We start from the raw sequence: 15,781 nt of genomic DNA on the forward strand, positions 1-15,781 counted from the left end.
CGATGTGAGAACCGAAAAACTGAACCGGCAGTGGAGATGATTGAACCGGCTCTATGTCTTCCTCTCTCCCCAAGCTTCCCCATTAAAAAGAAAGACCGTCGGAGTTTCTGAGAGATTTAGGGAGCCATGGCAGGAGTATCGCTAAAGTGTGGTGATTGTGGCGCGTTGCTGAAGTCAGTGGAGGAGGCTCAGGAGCATGCGGAGCTCACCTCTCACTCCAATTTCGCAGAGTCCACTGAAGCGGTGCTCAATATCGTCTGCACTACTTGCAGCAAGCCTTGCCGCTCTAAAACCGTACGTATCTTTCGATTTTTCATTCGCTCCGTCCTTTGGTTCTTTTATGAAATTGAGTCTGCTTTTGTTAGTGGTGGTTAGAAGCTAACTCGTAGATCTTGATTTGATGCGGCTTTTGACTTGACTTTGTGAAATTGAGTCTTTATCCAGAGTTGACCACTGATTTGATCTTAATTAGAACACAAAGTTTAGAACTTTGTATCTCATAGCCCATTCTTGGTGATCACTGCTGCTGTATTCGTTTTTTTTTTCTATTATCTGGTTGAACTAATGTGTTTTGACGCTTTTACTATAGCTCCTTAGTTTGATTATTTCTGATTTCTTTTCTTGTTGTTGTACGATGTGAAGGAAAGCGATTTGCATACGAAAAGAACAGGGCATACTGAGTTTGTGGATAAGACAATGGAGACTGTAAAGCCCATCAGCTTGGAAGCTCCTAAGGCTGCTGCTATGGAGATTGACAACACCGATGGTTCCAGTGGTAGTGGAGATGCTGCTGAAGGTACATTTTAAATGCTGATTCATATGTGTTGCACGAGTTTCTGAATGTGACTTCCAACGTTATTTCTTATGGTCGTTATCTCTTTTCAGTAGAGATGGTTGTTCCAGGCGTTGACAAAAACATACTCGAGGAACTTGAAGCGATGGGCTTCCCTAAAGCTCGTGCTACCCGAGCACTTCACTACTCTGGTAAAAATCTAGCGTTATTCACTATTGATCGAGTGTTGTGCTTAATAAATGAAAGTTTCAGCTTGATCGTGTGTGGCTGAACTCTTGAAGCATGTTAAATAATACGTAAAATTTGAAGATTTAATCTTTTTAATCTGGATCTTGAAGTTTTTTTTTTTGTACACTGTTATATTCTTCTTCGTTTCTCTCTTTGCAATATAACTTGGAACTTAATTACTTCAGGTAATGCCAGCCTCGAGGCTGCAGTTAATTGGGTGGTGGAGCATGAGAATGATCCTGACGTAGATGAAATGCCAAAGGTAGGTGTCTTGTCACTAGTTTGGTTTTCAGCAGAATGTCTTTTCTGAACTGTTTTTTTTTCTTATTGATAAATGCCCTCAAAATCATGGTGTTTAGTTCTTGTCTCAACGTGACAAGTGTTTGCGTATGTGACAATTGTGTCAATTTTTTCTATTTATTTCGTTTTAACCAATCGTATATCACCTTTTGTTAAGCATATACGTGTTCTTAAGATTACTTCATTGATTCTCTTACTGCAAGTGTAATGTCTATGTTGTTGACTGTTTGCCTAGGTACCTGCCAACTCTAATTCTGGACCTCCTAAACCTGCCCTTACGCCAGAAGAAGTCAAGATAAAAGCACAAGAACTAAGGTTCTACGAGAATTCTCTTTTTCAGTGCATGTTCATTTTATTTTGTAGCGTGCGCCAGAGACTGAGATTAATCATGCTTTTCCTTCTTTATTCAGCTAGTATCAAGACAAATTTCTACACTTCGATTAATATTGGTTAACTGAATCCTCCTTTTGTGCTGTTCCACATAATAGGGAACGTGCACGTAAGAAGAAAGAAGAGGAAGAAAAACGGATGGAACGTGAAAGAGAGAAGGTTTCCTCTTGATCCTTGTATAAAATGCGTTTCTCTACATTTACTTAATATTATGATGGTTCAACTATGCTTGTTCTGTTCTGTTAAAACTAACTTTTAAGTCTCTACTTGCTGCAATTGCTGTGCAAGTACCTAAAGTGCAATACGCATGGTAGTATAATAAGGGTCTGCATATAGAATGTGTTAGATACTAATTGTGCCATGGGTAAAACTGTCAGCACGCACCCATTTTGCTATCATCTTTTAACATGCTAGTATTTTGGTTCAGGAGCGAATTAGGATTGGCAAGGAACTTCTAGAAGCGAAGCGGATAGAAGAAGATAACGAAAGAAAACGGTTAGTTTCTTCTACTTATAGTGCCAGGCTTGTCAGCTCCACTATTATTTGTTTATTCAAGTAAATACTTATTGGTTGTGTATTTCAGTATAATCCTTTTGCGTAAAGCCGAGAAAGAAGAAGAAAGACGGGCTAGGGAAAAGATCCGTCAAAAAGTTGAAGAAGACAAGGTAAGATTTACATGCCTTTTGCATTACATATATCTCTCTCAACACAAACCTTGAAGACTCATATATAATACATTTTAACAAGGCTGAAAGAAGGCGGAAACTAGGATTGCCTGCGGAAGATCCTGCGGCTGCAAAACCCTCAGTGCCAGTTGTGGAGGAGAAGAAGGTAAACGTTTTCAAAAAGCAAGTTATAAATATCCTCTCCTACTATGTGCTTAAGGAGACTTTTTTTTTTGGCAGAGTTCATTGCCTATTAGACCCGCCACTAAGACTGAGAAAATGAGAGAGTGCTTGAGGTCGCTTAAGCAAGCCCACAAGGTAAATGCATTCAGTATTTATATCAATCCACACAGCAAGTAGTCTTTTGGTAAGAGGGGAAAAAGGTTCAGGGACATAATCAACCATTAATTTGTCTTGTGGAAGTGTTTCAATTGAAATTTAGGTGGGAGGGTCAAGTAAAACTTTCACTAAAACAGTGATGACTTGTTGTTGGTTCAGGAGGATGATGCTAAGGTGAAGAGAGCGTTCCAGACACTGCTGACATACATGGGAAATGTTGCTAAGAATCCAGATGAAGAGAAATTCCGGAAAATTAGACTCACCAACCAAACATTTCAGGTAAAACAATAGTTTCTACCCGATCAGTCATTGGTCCAGTTTCTTACACAAATCATGGTTCTTGGGATGAAAACAGGAGAGGGTTGGTTCACTGAGAGGAGGCATAGAGTTCATGGAGCTATGTGGGTTTGAGAAAATGGAAGGAGGAGAGTTCTTGTTCTTGCCAAGGGACAAGATAGATCCAGCCGTTATCAACTCAGCTGGAACAGAGCTCAATTCCGCCATCAACAACCCTTTCTTTGGTGTTCTTTAAACCGCTGCATTTTCTTCCTATCTCTCTTTGGTGTTGTGTTAGATTATGAAACTAATCAAATTTTCAGCAATCTTAAATATAATAAGGCACTCACTATGAATATTACTGGCAAGTGTCATTCTTGTTTCTTCAACAATTCAATCTTAAATCCCAATGTTCTTATATATATATGTGTAATATAATAAATTTTATAAGATGATATTTTGTAAGAGGCGATTTTGAGATGTTTGTTGTATACGTGTAGTTGTGAAATGTATTATTGAAGAAGACAATGGGAGACATGTGAAGTTGTATGTGAAGCATAACTATCACATGAGAACAAATGCCACTCGCCAAGGTTAATAGGGTCCATCTCTTTGTGACGGTTAAAGCTTCTGTGTTTGTAGGATAGTCATTGTTGCCTCGTGTTGTTTCCATTAGTTACCATAAATACTATAATCCACATTTTAAGTAGTGTCCACAAATACCAGTTTTGTGGAGATCTGTTTTCTTCTAGCAATAAAAACGAATATTAATGCTTAATTATCAACATTTCCCAATCAAACGGGGAAAATTGATAAATAAAAAGAAAAAGGTCAAATGTGTACAGAATCAGTAATATCGAGGCCGACTCCATAATTAAATACAAATTTGTCCGTGACTTGTTCATTTACCATAAGGTCCCTCTCTCTCTCTTTCTTCCTTTGTTCTCATTTCTCTGAGAAGAGAAAAGAAACATTTTGACGAACTTCGATTTCCACAATCACCGACTCGCTCGAATTGATAATCTTCTCGATACTCTCCGAAACTTGAAATCTCTCGCCATCTTCAATCGATTGATCGCTCTATCAATCAATCAAATCCCTAGGAAGAAATGGTGAGGAAGAAGGTACCGGAATGGCTCAACAGCACCATGTGGTCCACTCCTCCTCCTTCTCCTTCTCCGTCTTTCAACGACGACGATGCTACTCTCCTCCGCCACTCCCCCGCCACTAAAATGTCCTCAATGAAGAAGCAAGAGGCGGAATCGATTTCCGTTACTCCCCCGCCTTCCACCGCTTCTTCGGTTCCGTCTCCGAGGCCGAGGAACAACGGTAGCAGTATCTCTGGCGAATATGGAAACTCTAGTGTTGCTCCTTCCTCCGCGGAGGACTTTTCCCGCCAGGCTCATCTCTCAGCTGAGGTCAATTGCAAAAGTCTTTGATCACAGATTCTGAATTGTTAATTGATTTTGGTTTTTGATTACAGTTATCGAGGAAGGTTATTAATATGAAGGAGCTGAGGAGTCTTGCTTCACAGAGTTTGCCTGATTCTCCTGGGATCCGTTCTACCGTCTGGAAGGTCTTGAGAGCTCTTTATTAGTATATAATTTTATTCCCTTTACTTAGGGAAAATTTGATTATCTTTGTTGCAGCTTTTGCTTGGCTACTTGCCACCTGAACGTTCACTCTGGTCATCTGAGTTGAAACAGAAGAGATCACAGTACAAGCATTATAAGGATGAGCTTCTTACTAGTCCTGTAAGTGGTCATGCTCTTTACTTTCTTGCCTAGGAGTTGTTATTGTCAAGTTTGCAAGTTTTTGGATTTAGAAAGGTTCTTTCTTTACACAGCTATTTTTTTTTCTTGAAATGTGTTTGTTGTACCTCTAAATTGATTATGTGGTAGTTAGTCAGAAATCACATGGAGATTGGTGAGGTCAAAGGGGTTTGATAATTACGAGTTGAAGAGTGGAAGCCGGTGCATGCTTTCCCGATCTAGAATCACTGACGAGGACCATCCTTTAAGCCTAGGGAAGGCTAGCGTCTGGAATACTTACTTCCAGGTACCATATCTTTTGCATCCCTTCTTTGTTTAAGGCCTCAAGAACAAGATTTAAAGGCTATGGTGTTCAATTTGTCCACCAGTTCTTACATAAACTCTTTTATTGATATAGGATATTGAGACCATAGAACAAATAGACAAAGATGTCAAGCGTACACATCCAGATATTCCCTTTTTCTCTGCTGAGTCATCTTTTGCGCGTTCTAATCAGGTGACCTTTTTGTGTTAGCGTTAGCAAATTCTCACATATGTTGTTTGGTTCATCAAGCTCAGTGGCGTTTCTGTTTCGTGTCTAGGAATCTATGAAGAATATATTGCTTGTGTTTGCCAAGTTAAATCAAGGGATCAGATATGTTCAAGGGATGAACGAAATTTTGGCACCTATCTTCTATGTGTTCCGTAACGACCCTGATGATGATAGTTCAGTAAGTACTCTCTTCTTCTTCTTTTTCTTCTTCTTTTTTGCTACCTTTTAAACTACTTTGACAGGATAGGGTATTCAATTTCAAGATATCAGTGCCAGTCTTGGAAGATTTTTCTGTGTGTGATCTTTTGTTATTTAACCATGTGTTTACTCTTATCTTATGAACTGTTTCGTATTAACTCTATTCAAATCATGCAGTCTCATGCTGAAGCTGATGCATTCTTCTGCTTTGTTGAACTGTTGAGTGGGTTTCGTGACTTCTACTGTCAACAACTTGACAACAGTGTGGTTGGAATCCGGTCCGCAATAACAAGGCTCTCGCAACTTGTTAGGAAGCATGATGAGGAACTTTGGCGTCATCTAGAGATCACCACGAAAGTAAGACATTGTTTTCTCTCTCTATTGTCTGTTGTAACAACTATATTTGTCATTCTGCTAAGAAAATTCTAATAATTTGCTTTATGCGGAAGTTTAACCATGCGAACAAGCTTACTAGTATTCTTGTTCTCTGATCGACAATATAATAGAAATGGATTATACCTTTTGAGATGGCTGACGTTGTATAGTTTCCATGGATTACAGGTTAACCCACAGTTCTACGCATTTAGGTGGATCACTCTCCTCCTTACACAAGAGTTTAGTTTCTTCGACTGTCTTCACATATGGGATGCGCTCTTAAGCGACCCCGAAGGTCCTCTGGTAAGATTGCCAAATCAATAGATGCACAAGACTAGTTATTCCCTGTTTCGTCATATTTTTATTCACTAATGTTGGCTTGAATGATAGAACTCAGTTAGCTTTTATCGTTGCAGGAAAGCTTACTGGGGATATGTTGTGCGATGCTGGTACTGGTGAGGAGGAGGTTGATCGCTGGAGATTTCACATCGAATATGAAGTTACTTCAACATTATCCAACTACCAACATCAGCCATCTCTTGTATGTAGCTAATAAGCTTCGTTCCAAAATGTTAGTTTAAAGTCTTTCTTTTTCCCCAACTTTTGAGCAAACCAACTGCATAGTTACATATACAAAGCTCTGTTTGTTTTTACGTGGCCCATCTGTTTCGGTCTTTTAAATATTTTCTTTTTGTTATAATGTTGTTTTCTTTGCGAAAGATAAAATCATAAAAGTTTAATGTCACTATTCAGTAACACGCAGTCTACATATTCATCACAGTACTTTGACAAGTACTATATGACAATGTACTTTGGAGATTTGTTTAATGGGAAAGTAAGAGAAAAAAAAAACATAAGTACAATAAATCATTTATTGGGATAATCAAGCTACCAATTGCTCCAAAACCAATTTCTTTGGCGGTTTATTAATGAACTATTCGAGGATATCTCCTCTCTTTTCTTTCTGTTAATTTTGGCTTTTACTGCATCCAATTTAAAATATTACTATTGTTCAGTGTATAGTACACAAAAAAAATCATCAATCTTGTTAAATTACAAATGTTTCATTTCGATTCTAGTAATTTGTTTTTAATAATTTTAGTTTAATAGTATAACTAGAGCTTGACTCGCGCACCCGCGCAGGTGTTAGTTTTTTTTATAAATAAATATTTATTTGTATAAGTGATAATATATATTTTAAAATTTACCCGTTTAATTTTTTTTAATATGACATTTCTAAACACAATAATTCTATAGTTTATATTGAGTAGTTTTATTTTATCATGTAAACCCTTAGTTATATCATCTATTTATTTAGAATATGACATGTAAAGTCACACAAATGTATTTTTATTTTTTATGGATCAAAATTTTATGATTATATATAATAAAATTGTTGTATAAACTGTTTTTATGGATCACAATTTTATGATTATGTATAATAAAAATTTTGTATACTATTTATTATGTATAATGTATGTAATTATGAAATGTATATATGGAATTAATTATTTTCAAACACACATATGTATAATAAAAAAAGAAAAGACAAAGAATATTAAAATTTAGGTTTATTAATTATTGTTGCCATGATTTTTTAGTTAGAATTTGATTTTGGAAATACATTAATTGAAGAGAAAAGACAAAAATCCTAAAAGATAGGTTAATTAATAACTTCAGTGGCATGATATTGTAAATATAGTGGAAAACTAAGGGACAATCTAATTTTGTACTCCTGTTTTAATAGATTAGATTTATGCTTATTTTGTCTTCATTAATTCATATTTACTACATCTACTAGAGTTATTAATTTATTACTATTTTTGTCCTAATATCTTTTGAGGAGCTTTTAACGGTTTTATCAAATCTAATATAACTCTTTCCAGATATTCCATGTAAAACTTTTCCCGACCGGACTTTGAATCTTTCGCACTGGAGACAGCCAAAGGAACCGTGTCCACCTTCCGTTCCTCTTATATTCCTTTCTTCCCAAACTTCACATCTCATCTTCTCTCTTTGCCTTTAGATCTCTAACTTTCTTCTCGGGTTGGGTTTTTCCCGATCCGGGTTCGGATCTGATTCCCCTGAAGCAACGAATCTCGAGTCCTCCTTTTGTTTTGCCTTTCAAGGAAAGTCTAGAATAGTTTAAAGAGTCCTTCTACTTCTCTGTAGCTGATTAGCTTCAATCATCTTTGATCTGGGTATAGTAAAAAAAAAAAACTTTCCTTTTTCGGCAAATTGTTTCTGGGCTTGTGGAACAACTTCATAGGCTTTACTTGAATGCTTTAATTGTCTTGCATCTGTTCAAAGTTGTCGGCTTTATAGGCATTTGTGATGGGGACATGAGTTTAGGATTTGTCTTTGTGAAAGATTGAGTCTTTTTGTTTTGTTATATTCAATATGGCAAGCAACATTGATGTTACCAAGTATGGTCACAGTCCCGTACACCACGCCGTCGTCACAAGAGACTACACCCGTCTCAAGAAACTACTCTCCTCCCTCCCCAAGATGCGGGACCCATCCGAGGTCAAAACCGAAGCAGCTTCCGCATCCGAAGAGACAAAAGCCGACTCCATCGCGTCCCTCATAGACAGACGCGACGTCGTCAACCGAGACACCGCCCTCCACCTAGCCGTAAAGCTAGGCGACGAGACCTCAGCAGAGATGCTAATGTCTTCAGGAGCTGACTGGAGCCTCCAGAACGAGCAAGGGTGGAGCGCGTTGCAAGAAGCTATCTGCTGTAGAGAAGAGAGGATCGCTATGATTATTGTAAAGCATTACCAGCCTCTGGCTTGGGCTAAATGGTGCAGGAGGTTGCCTAGGCTTGTGGCTACGATGCATAGGATGAGAGACTTCTACATGGAGATCACTTTCCACTTCGAGAGCTCGGTGATTCCTTTTATCTCCAGAGTGGCTCCTTCTGATACTTACAAGATTTGGAAGAGAGGTGCTAATCTTAGAGCTGACATGACGTTAGCTGGATTCGACGGTTTCAGGATACAACGATCGGACCAGACTATACTCTTTCTTGGTGACGGGTCTGAAGACGGTAAGGTTCCTTCAGGCTCTCTCCTGGTGATATCGCATAAAGATAAAGAGGTTATGAACGCGTTGGACGGTGCTGGTGCGCCTGCGACGGAGGAGGAAGTGCGGCAAGAAGTGGCTGCTATGTCGAAAACGTCCATTTTCAGACCGGGGATAGATGTGACTCAAGCGGTTTTGTTCCCGCAGTTGACGTGGAGGCGGCAGGAGAGGAGTGAGATGGTTGGGAAGTGGAAGGCTAAAGTGTATGACATGCACAATGTGGTTGTGAGTATAAAGTCTAGGAGAGTCCCCGGCGCGATGACCGATGAGGAGCTTTTCTCTAATGGTAATAACAATCAAGGGGACGAGACTGAGGGGGAGGATCTTGGAGATGTGTTGACTGAGGATGAGAGGAAGCAGCTGGAGTCTGCTCTCAAGTTGGATTCGCCGGAAGAATCTTCTGAGGAGAGGGAGGTGACGGTAACTGATGGGAACGGGTGTTGTAAACAGGAGAAGAAAGGTTGGTTTAGTGGGTGGAAGAAACGAGAGGAAGGAGGAGGCAAAAGAAGTAGTGTTCCTCCGAGGAGTTCTCTTTGTGTTGATGAGAAAGTGAGTGATCTTCTTGGGGAGGAAGGAAGAGAGATTAAACCGGGGAGACACTCGACGGTTGAGAGTGTTGTGAGAGATGATTCATTAAAAGCTTCAACATCAGAAGGCAAGAGAAAGGAAGGAAGCAAAGAGAACGAGTACAAGAAAGGGCTTAGACCAATTCTTTGGCTCTCTGAGAGGTTTCCATTGCAGACAAAGGAGCTTCTTCCGTTGCTTGATATACTTGCAAACAAAGTTAAAGCGGTTCGGCGTTTAAGGGAGCTTATGACCACTAAACTACCGTCCGGAACATTCCCAGTCAAGGTCTTTATAAATCTTTAATGCTCACCATCATCATATTAGTCAGTATTGTACTTAGACCTGCGGCTTCTTCGGGTAGTTTGGTTTTTAGGTAGTTCGGTTCGACTAAGATTTTGCTGAATTAAACCGTTAAAAAGTTCGTTATCAAAAAAATTTACCGAAATTTTTGGTTTTGCGGTTAGTTCAGTTAAAATTTCGGTTTAAATTGAATAAATTTCGGTCGATTTCGGTTATGCCGGTTTGGATTTTGGTTAGTTCAGTTCGGTTATTTTGATTCGGATTTTGGTTAGCTCGGTTATTTCGATTCGGTTAGTACTTTTTGGTTCGGTTAAAAATCCCAGCCCTAGTTGTACTCATTTCAGTTAGATTTTGTATTACACAGGTTGCTATTCCGGTGATACCTACGATTAGAGTTCTCGTCACATTCACAAAGTTTGAAGAGCTAGAACCTATTGAGGATGAGTTTGTAACGCCACCATCAACCCCTACTTCTCCGGTGAAGAACAGTCCTAGAGAGGAACCACAGGCCTCATCAAGCTCATCATGGTATCAATGGATGAAAACACCGAGCCAGCGTCCATCAACAAGCTCTGGAGGGTTTAATAATGGTAAAGCCGAAAACGATCAAGACCCGTTTGCAATTCCAAGGGGATACAACTGGATCACAGCTGAAGAGAAGAAAAAGAAGGTCCAAGAGAAGAATAAAGCTAAGAAGGGCAAGTCATCTCAGAACAGCTGAAGAAACCACAAGTAAGAAAAAAAATATTGAAATAGGAAAATCTAGCAGATTATAATATAGTGGAGGGGGAAAATAGAGGAATGATGTGGATTTAATGTTGTTGTGACTTTATATAAATGCTTATGATTCTTTCTCTTTTGTATTTTGGTTTTAAATTTGGAGATGATTATTAGCTCTGTATCATCATCTTGAAATAAGCTGTAGTTGTTGGTATGAGATGATGATATTTGTCATTGGATTATACAGATGCCACAATGTTTTGTTTTAGCATTTACTGCATTGGATTATACAGATGCCACAACCCAAGATTAATGTCCTTGTACCGGATTAATGTAAACCGGGAATTAACCGTTCTCGTGGATAACCAAAGTTAACCAGCCGAGTCTAATGTATGTGTATAGATTTACCTAAGGTCAAACTCTTGAACATGAGCAAAGTCTTTGCCGTGAGCATCAGGCCAGCTTACTTTCCTCTGTTATGTGTATAGTGGAATCTTTTTTTTTTGTGTGCAAGAAGTAAAGTGGAATAATCTTAAGATTTAAGAACAAACCGCTTGTGCTTTCCACCGAACATTTCACCAAGTCAAAAAATCCAGACGGTGTGCAAAATCGTTGAACACTTTTTTCATTTTTCCTTTTTGACTTTTAGAGATCCGTCAACTTCTACTAGCGTCGCTGCTTTCTAGAAAACAGTGGGAAAAATAATTAAAAAATCTAGAGATATTATTAAAGAGATATGGTTAGGTGTAACTTATTCATGAGGATAACTACAAATATAGATTTAAAAAATGGAAATATTCAAAACAATACGACCCAACAAAAAAATCAAAACAGGACAAGTCGATGTCGTCTGAGAGAGAATAATGGGGACGATATGTGACGTGGCGAGGTTCCATAGGTTTTAAAAAACGACCAAGCCGCGGTATTACAGATCCAGTTGACGATAATGAACCAAGACGAGTTCCCGTCTCTGTTCCTTCTTCTTCTTACACAATATAATCATTTCCTCGCCCAAAGAACGTGTTACCGCTTTTAGAAGAGAAAGAGACAGAAGATAAAGTGTAAGAGTGTTTTGTGATGATGAGTCTGAGAAGACAAGACTACAACGTTGTTCATAAGCTGCCTCACGGTGACAGTCCTTACGTCCGAGCCAAGCATGTTCAGGTAAAGTCATATACTATTCAATAATCGAAAATTGATTTGATTGGTTGTAAAGTCTGAAACTGAAACTTTGACATGTTTGGTCAGCTTGTGGAGAAGGATGCGGAAGCAGCTATTGAGCTGTTCTGGAAAGCGATCAAAGCGAGAGACAGAGTGGACAGTGCTCTTAAAGACATGGCCTTGCTTATGAAACAACAGAACAGAGCTGATGAAGCCATTGATGCTATTCATTCCTTTAGATATCTTTGTTCGAGGCAAGCTCAAGAATCACTCGACAATGTCCTCATCGATCTGTACAAGGTATAAAACGTTCAGACCGAGAACCATTCTCTTGTCTAGTTATTAATGTTAAGATAATAAAAGTGTTCTTAATGTTGAGCAGAAGTGTGGGAGGATAGAAGAGCAAGTTGAGCTACTGAAGCAAAAGCTTTGGATGATATATCAAGGAGAAGCATTCAACGGCAAGCCGACAAAGACAGCTAGATCTCATGGGAAGAAGTTTCAGGTCACGGTCCAGAAGGAAACATCTAGGATCTTGGTATGATTATCTCACTGACCCTTTAGTTTTGGTTAAGAGTGTTCTCGAGTTTATTGAAACTAATGTAACGTGTGTTGCAGGGAAACTTGGGATGGGCTTATATGCAGCTTAAGGACTATACATCGGCTGAAACCGTGTACCGTAAGGCTCAAGTGATAGAGCCAGATGCAAACAAGGCTTGTAATCTATGCTCATGTTTCATCAAGCAAGGGAAGCTCGATGAGGCGAGATCGATTCTCTTTCATGATGTATTAGAGAAGAAAGAAGGGTTTGATGATGATTTGAGGTTGAAGGTTCGAGTTCAAGAGCTGTTGAGTGAGCTAGAGAGACGGGAAGAAGAAGAAACAGCTGTTTTAGCATCTGTGGAATGTGAAGTTGGTGTGGATGAGATTGTTGTTGTGGAAGGGTTTGATGAGTTTGTGAAGGAATGGAGGAGGCCTTATCGGACAAGAAGAAGACTTCCAATTTTTGAAGAGATCTTACCACTGAGAGATCAACTTGCTTGTTGATGCATATGATTCTCTGTGCTTTTGGATACTGAATAGGAACTTTTGTTTGTTTGTTTTTTGTGTAGAAGAATGTAGTGAATATAGTTTACTTCTTGTAAACTGTTTTGGTGTCCTTCACTTGTTATCACTGTGTGATGTCAAGTTACATACTCCAAATAGAAACATTATTAGTTAAGACTGAGAAGAATGGTATAGTAGTACCATTCATTAGTATAGTTTATGTATATCTAGGCTATCTATACTTAGTTAAGGAGATACTCAATTTTGAGATATTTGATTCTCACACAATTGCTTTGATGAGTTTTGGGAGTATCAATTGCTAACCAGTGTGCTAGTTGCTGGTAATGGCTTTGCATCATGTAGTTTAGATGTGGACTACATCGTTATTGATTAGTCCATGTATGTTTAAGTGCTTTACCTTGAGAAAAATTGATATGAAGATTAGAACTTAAGCAAATAACTGTATGTTACTTAAAGAGTGTTCAATGACAATGGTACAACAACCTGGCCTTTAATTGCATTCCAAGTACCAACCGCAACCTAACTTTGGATCAAACTACAAATTAAAGTGTTAGTTCATTGATTTGAGAATTTGATTGATGATAAAACATTGAGTAGACAAAAAAAAGTTCTTGCATTAATAAACAATGTAGACAAACTATAATCTTTGTAGTACATTGGATACGAATGGACTAAATCAAAACTTTATACGATCATATGGCACCCAAACTCTTGACATATGTAGCATGAAATATATAGCCAGATAGAGATTCTTGTCAAGTGGTATCATCATCAACAACAGTTTGATCTTTTTGTAGCTAACGTTTGTGACTGAACATAAGACACGGATCAGTGGTGGATTCGAAAAAAAAAGACAGACAGACAGACAGACTCTGTGTTACTCTTCGACACTGAGACCTGAAACTTGTCGTAGAAGTAATTTATTACATCCGCAAGGCGCACGAGTTTCTTGGCCAGATCCGGGTAAAATCCAAATGGGTTGCAAATATCTCGAGATTTAGTCTTTAGGTTTCGAAATTGTCGTACAGTCCTTCAATTCTATGTTTTATTACGTCTATAAATGACCCCTCATCTCTTAAAGTGAATGACTGCTTTACCCTTTACTTCTTTTCTACTTTTTCTTCTTCTTCTTTTCTCACTTTAGTCCTCGCTCTATTGTTGTTTAGTCTTATTAGATCTCTATTTTCTCGCGACAGCACCATTAAAATCCTCTGATCGGATCGAGCCGAATCGAGGATTTAGAGTTCGAAAGAAAAAAATGGCGCAGCAATCGCTGATCTACAGCTTCGTCGCTCGAGGTACGGTGATCCTCGTGGAGTTCACCGATTTCAAAGGCAACTTCACCTCCGTCGCTGCTCAGTGCCTCCAGAAGCTTCCCTCTTCCAACAACAAGTTCACCTACAACTGCGACGGCCACACCTTCAACTACCTCGTAGAAGATGGATTCAGTGAGTCATTATCGGTTGCTTGCCTCAGATTGTAATCGTCTAGTGTTGTTGATTTGTGTAACAAACTTTTTAGGGATTAGATCTGATTGTAACTGTAATCAGTTTCATTTTTAAATCAGTGCCACGTGTGTGAGGTTGATTTGGTTTGTTGTTTTGTGTTGTTAGCTTATTGTGTTGTTGCGGTTGAATCTGCTGGGAGGCAGATTCCGATGGCGTTCTTGGAGAGAGTGAAGGAGGATTTTAACAAGAGATATGGTGGTGGGAAGGCTGCTACTGCTCAAGCAAGCAGCTTGAATAAAGAGTTTGGGTACTTTTTTTGACTGATGTTGTTTGATTCTTTGTTTCGTTAAGCCCTGTTCGTTTGGTTGCCGCAGGTTTCGGCGTCAGCGGCAGCGGCAGCGTCAATGAGAACAGTTGTTGTTCGTTTCGCAGACGCTGCCGTTGACGCTGTCGCATATTATATCGCGACCGCAGGTTTTATCGGCGTTAGCCGCAGGACGCGGCGTCAGACGCAGCTTCCTGCGTCAACGAAACGAACAAGAGTTGACGCAGAATGTTGAGCCGTCGGTACCTGCGGCAACCAAACGAACAGCCCTTTAGTCTTTGGATTGACTCTGTTTTGGTTGGTTTTGAAAGGTCTAAGTTGAAGGAGCACATGCAGTATTGTATGGATCATCCTGATGAGATTAGCAAGCTTGCTAAGGTGAAGGCGCAGGTGTCTGAAGTTAAGGGTGTTATGATGGAGAACATCGAGAAGGTTATAATCTGAACTCTTTCTCTGTGTTTGCTGTTAAACGAGTATTTATTGAAGTTAAATTCGTTTTCAGGTTCTTGACCGTGGTGAGAAGATTGAGCTTCTGGTGGACAAAACCGAGAATCTACGCTCACAGGTTAGACTCTCATTCAGACACGAAGCTGGTTCACCATGTTGACTTATCTCTTGTTTGATTTAAACTCGGATCTGGTGCAGGCACAAGATTTCAGAACAACGGGAACGCAGATGAGAAGAAAGATGTGGCTTCAGAACATGAAGATAAAACTCATAGTTCTCGCCATCATTGTCGCGTTGATTCTCATTATCGTGCTCTCAGTTTGCCATGGCTTCAAGTGTTAAAACTCTCGAGAGATCCTTCTCGCTCGGGGTACATGGTATTACTGCCTTTTCTTTTATTGTTCTATCATCATTATCATTTTAAATGTTTTCCGGTTGAATTGGTTTTTGTATAGATAGACATATATGTATCCTTCACATTTGCTTATATTGCTTGCACTTGGTAACGTTAATCCCTAGTGAACTAGTATTTGCCAAGAGATCTAATATCGTTAGGCAGCTGATTTTGTGGACTAATGACTGCTTATGATGATGATATATATTAATTTGATATTGATGATGATAATTAATAGATTCAAATCGAATACATTTTCTCGTCCGGTTCCAACCACCTCCGAGGAGCAATCGTTTAGGCTTTAGTGAAACCCATAGACAAGCCACGAAAGCCCTCTCCTATACATAAGCTCTTGTCTTAAACAAAGGTTACAAACTATAGTCGACACGAGATACAAAG

The 15,781-nt window shown here is 39.1% G+C and overlaps 5 protein-coding genes across 6 annotated transcripts; all 5 read left to right on the forward strand.

Annotated features, from left to right (window-relative positions):
• Window positions 1-81: 81 nt before the first annotated feature.
• LOC106430234 (translation initiation factor IF-2) lies at window positions 82-3,413 on the forward strand. Of its 2 annotated transcripts, none has more exons than XM_048738349.1 (12): window positions 82-294; window positions 643-796; window positions 886-984; window positions 1,207-1,283; window positions 1,557-1,636; window positions 1,810-1,870; window positions 2,139-2,206; window positions 2,295-2,376; window positions 2,459-2,542; window positions 2,617-2,694; window positions 2,875-2,994; window positions 3,071-3,413. In XM_048738349.1, the coding sequence occupies exons 1-12, from the start codon at window positions 127-129 to the stop codon at window positions 3,245-3,247; spliced, it is 1,248 nt and encodes a 415-aa protein (XP_048594306.1). In that variant the 5' UTR covers window positions 82-126; the 3' UTR covers window positions 3,248-3,413. The 2 variants fall into 2 exon arrangements, with proteins under 2 accessions (XP_048594306.1, XP_048594307.1); XM_048738350.1 differs by having other exon boundaries at window positions 889-984.
• Window positions 3,414-3,912: 499 nt separating this feature from the next.
• LOC111199884 (TBC domain-containing protein C1952.17c-like) lies at window positions 3,913-6,624 on the forward strand. Its single transcript, XM_022690498.2, has 9 exons — window positions 3,913-4,409; window positions 4,475-4,567; window positions 4,641-4,745; window positions 4,897-5,049; window positions 5,161-5,259; window positions 5,345-5,473; window positions 5,671-5,850; window positions 6,055-6,171; window positions 6,285-6,624. The coding sequence occupies exons 1-9, from the start codon at window positions 4,101-4,103 to the stop codon at window positions 6,447-6,449; spliced, it is 1,350 nt and encodes a 449-aa protein (XP_022546219.2). The 5' UTR covers window positions 3,913-4,100; the 3' UTR covers window positions 6,450-6,624.
• A 1,109-nt stretch (window positions 6,625-7,733) lies between these two features.
• On the forward strand, window positions 7,734-10,781 carry LOC111199883 (ankyrin repeat domain-containing protein 13C-like). The gene is made up of 2 exons (XM_022690497.2): window positions 7,734-9,804; window positions 10,184-10,781. The coding sequence occupies exons 1-2, from the start codon at window positions 8,269-8,271 to the stop codon at window positions 10,538-10,540; spliced, it is 1,893 nt and encodes a 630-aa protein (XP_022546218.2). The 5' UTR covers window positions 7,734-8,268; the 3' UTR covers window positions 10,541-10,781.
• A 608-nt stretch (window positions 10,782-11,389) lies between these two features.
• On the forward strand, window positions 11,390-13,019 carry LOC111199885 (protein SULFUR DEFICIENCY-INDUCED 2-like). The gene is made up of 4 exons (XM_022690499.2): window positions 11,390-11,703; window positions 11,788-12,000; window positions 12,083-12,238; window positions 12,319-13,019. The coding sequence occupies exons 1-4, from the start codon at window positions 11,617-11,619 to the stop codon at window positions 12,745-12,747; spliced, it is 885 nt and encodes a 294-aa protein (XP_022546220.1). The 5' UTR covers window positions 11,390-11,616; the 3' UTR covers window positions 12,748-13,019.
• Window positions 13,020-13,886: 867 nt separating this feature from the next.
• Window positions 13,887-15,500, forward strand: LOC111199886 (vesicle-associated membrane protein 721-like). Its single transcript, XM_022690500.2, has 5 exons — window positions 13,887-14,216; window positions 14,382-14,523; window positions 14,853-14,973; window positions 15,044-15,106; window positions 15,187-15,500. The coding sequence occupies exons 1-5, from the start codon at window positions 14,027-14,029 to the stop codon at window positions 15,328-15,330; spliced, it is 660 nt and encodes a 219-aa protein (XP_022546221.2). The 5' UTR covers window positions 13,887-14,026; the 3' UTR covers window positions 15,331-15,500.
• Window positions 15,501-15,781: the final 281 nt, after the last annotated feature.

The sequence above is a fragment of the Brassica napus genome, chromosome A8 (assembly GCF_020379485.1).
Source record: "Brassica napus cultivar Da-Ae chromosome A8, Da-Ae, whole genome shotgun sequence".
NCBI classification, from domain to species: domain Eukaryota; kingdom Viridiplantae; phylum Streptophyta; class Magnoliopsida; order Brassicales; family Brassicaceae; genus Brassica; species Brassica napus.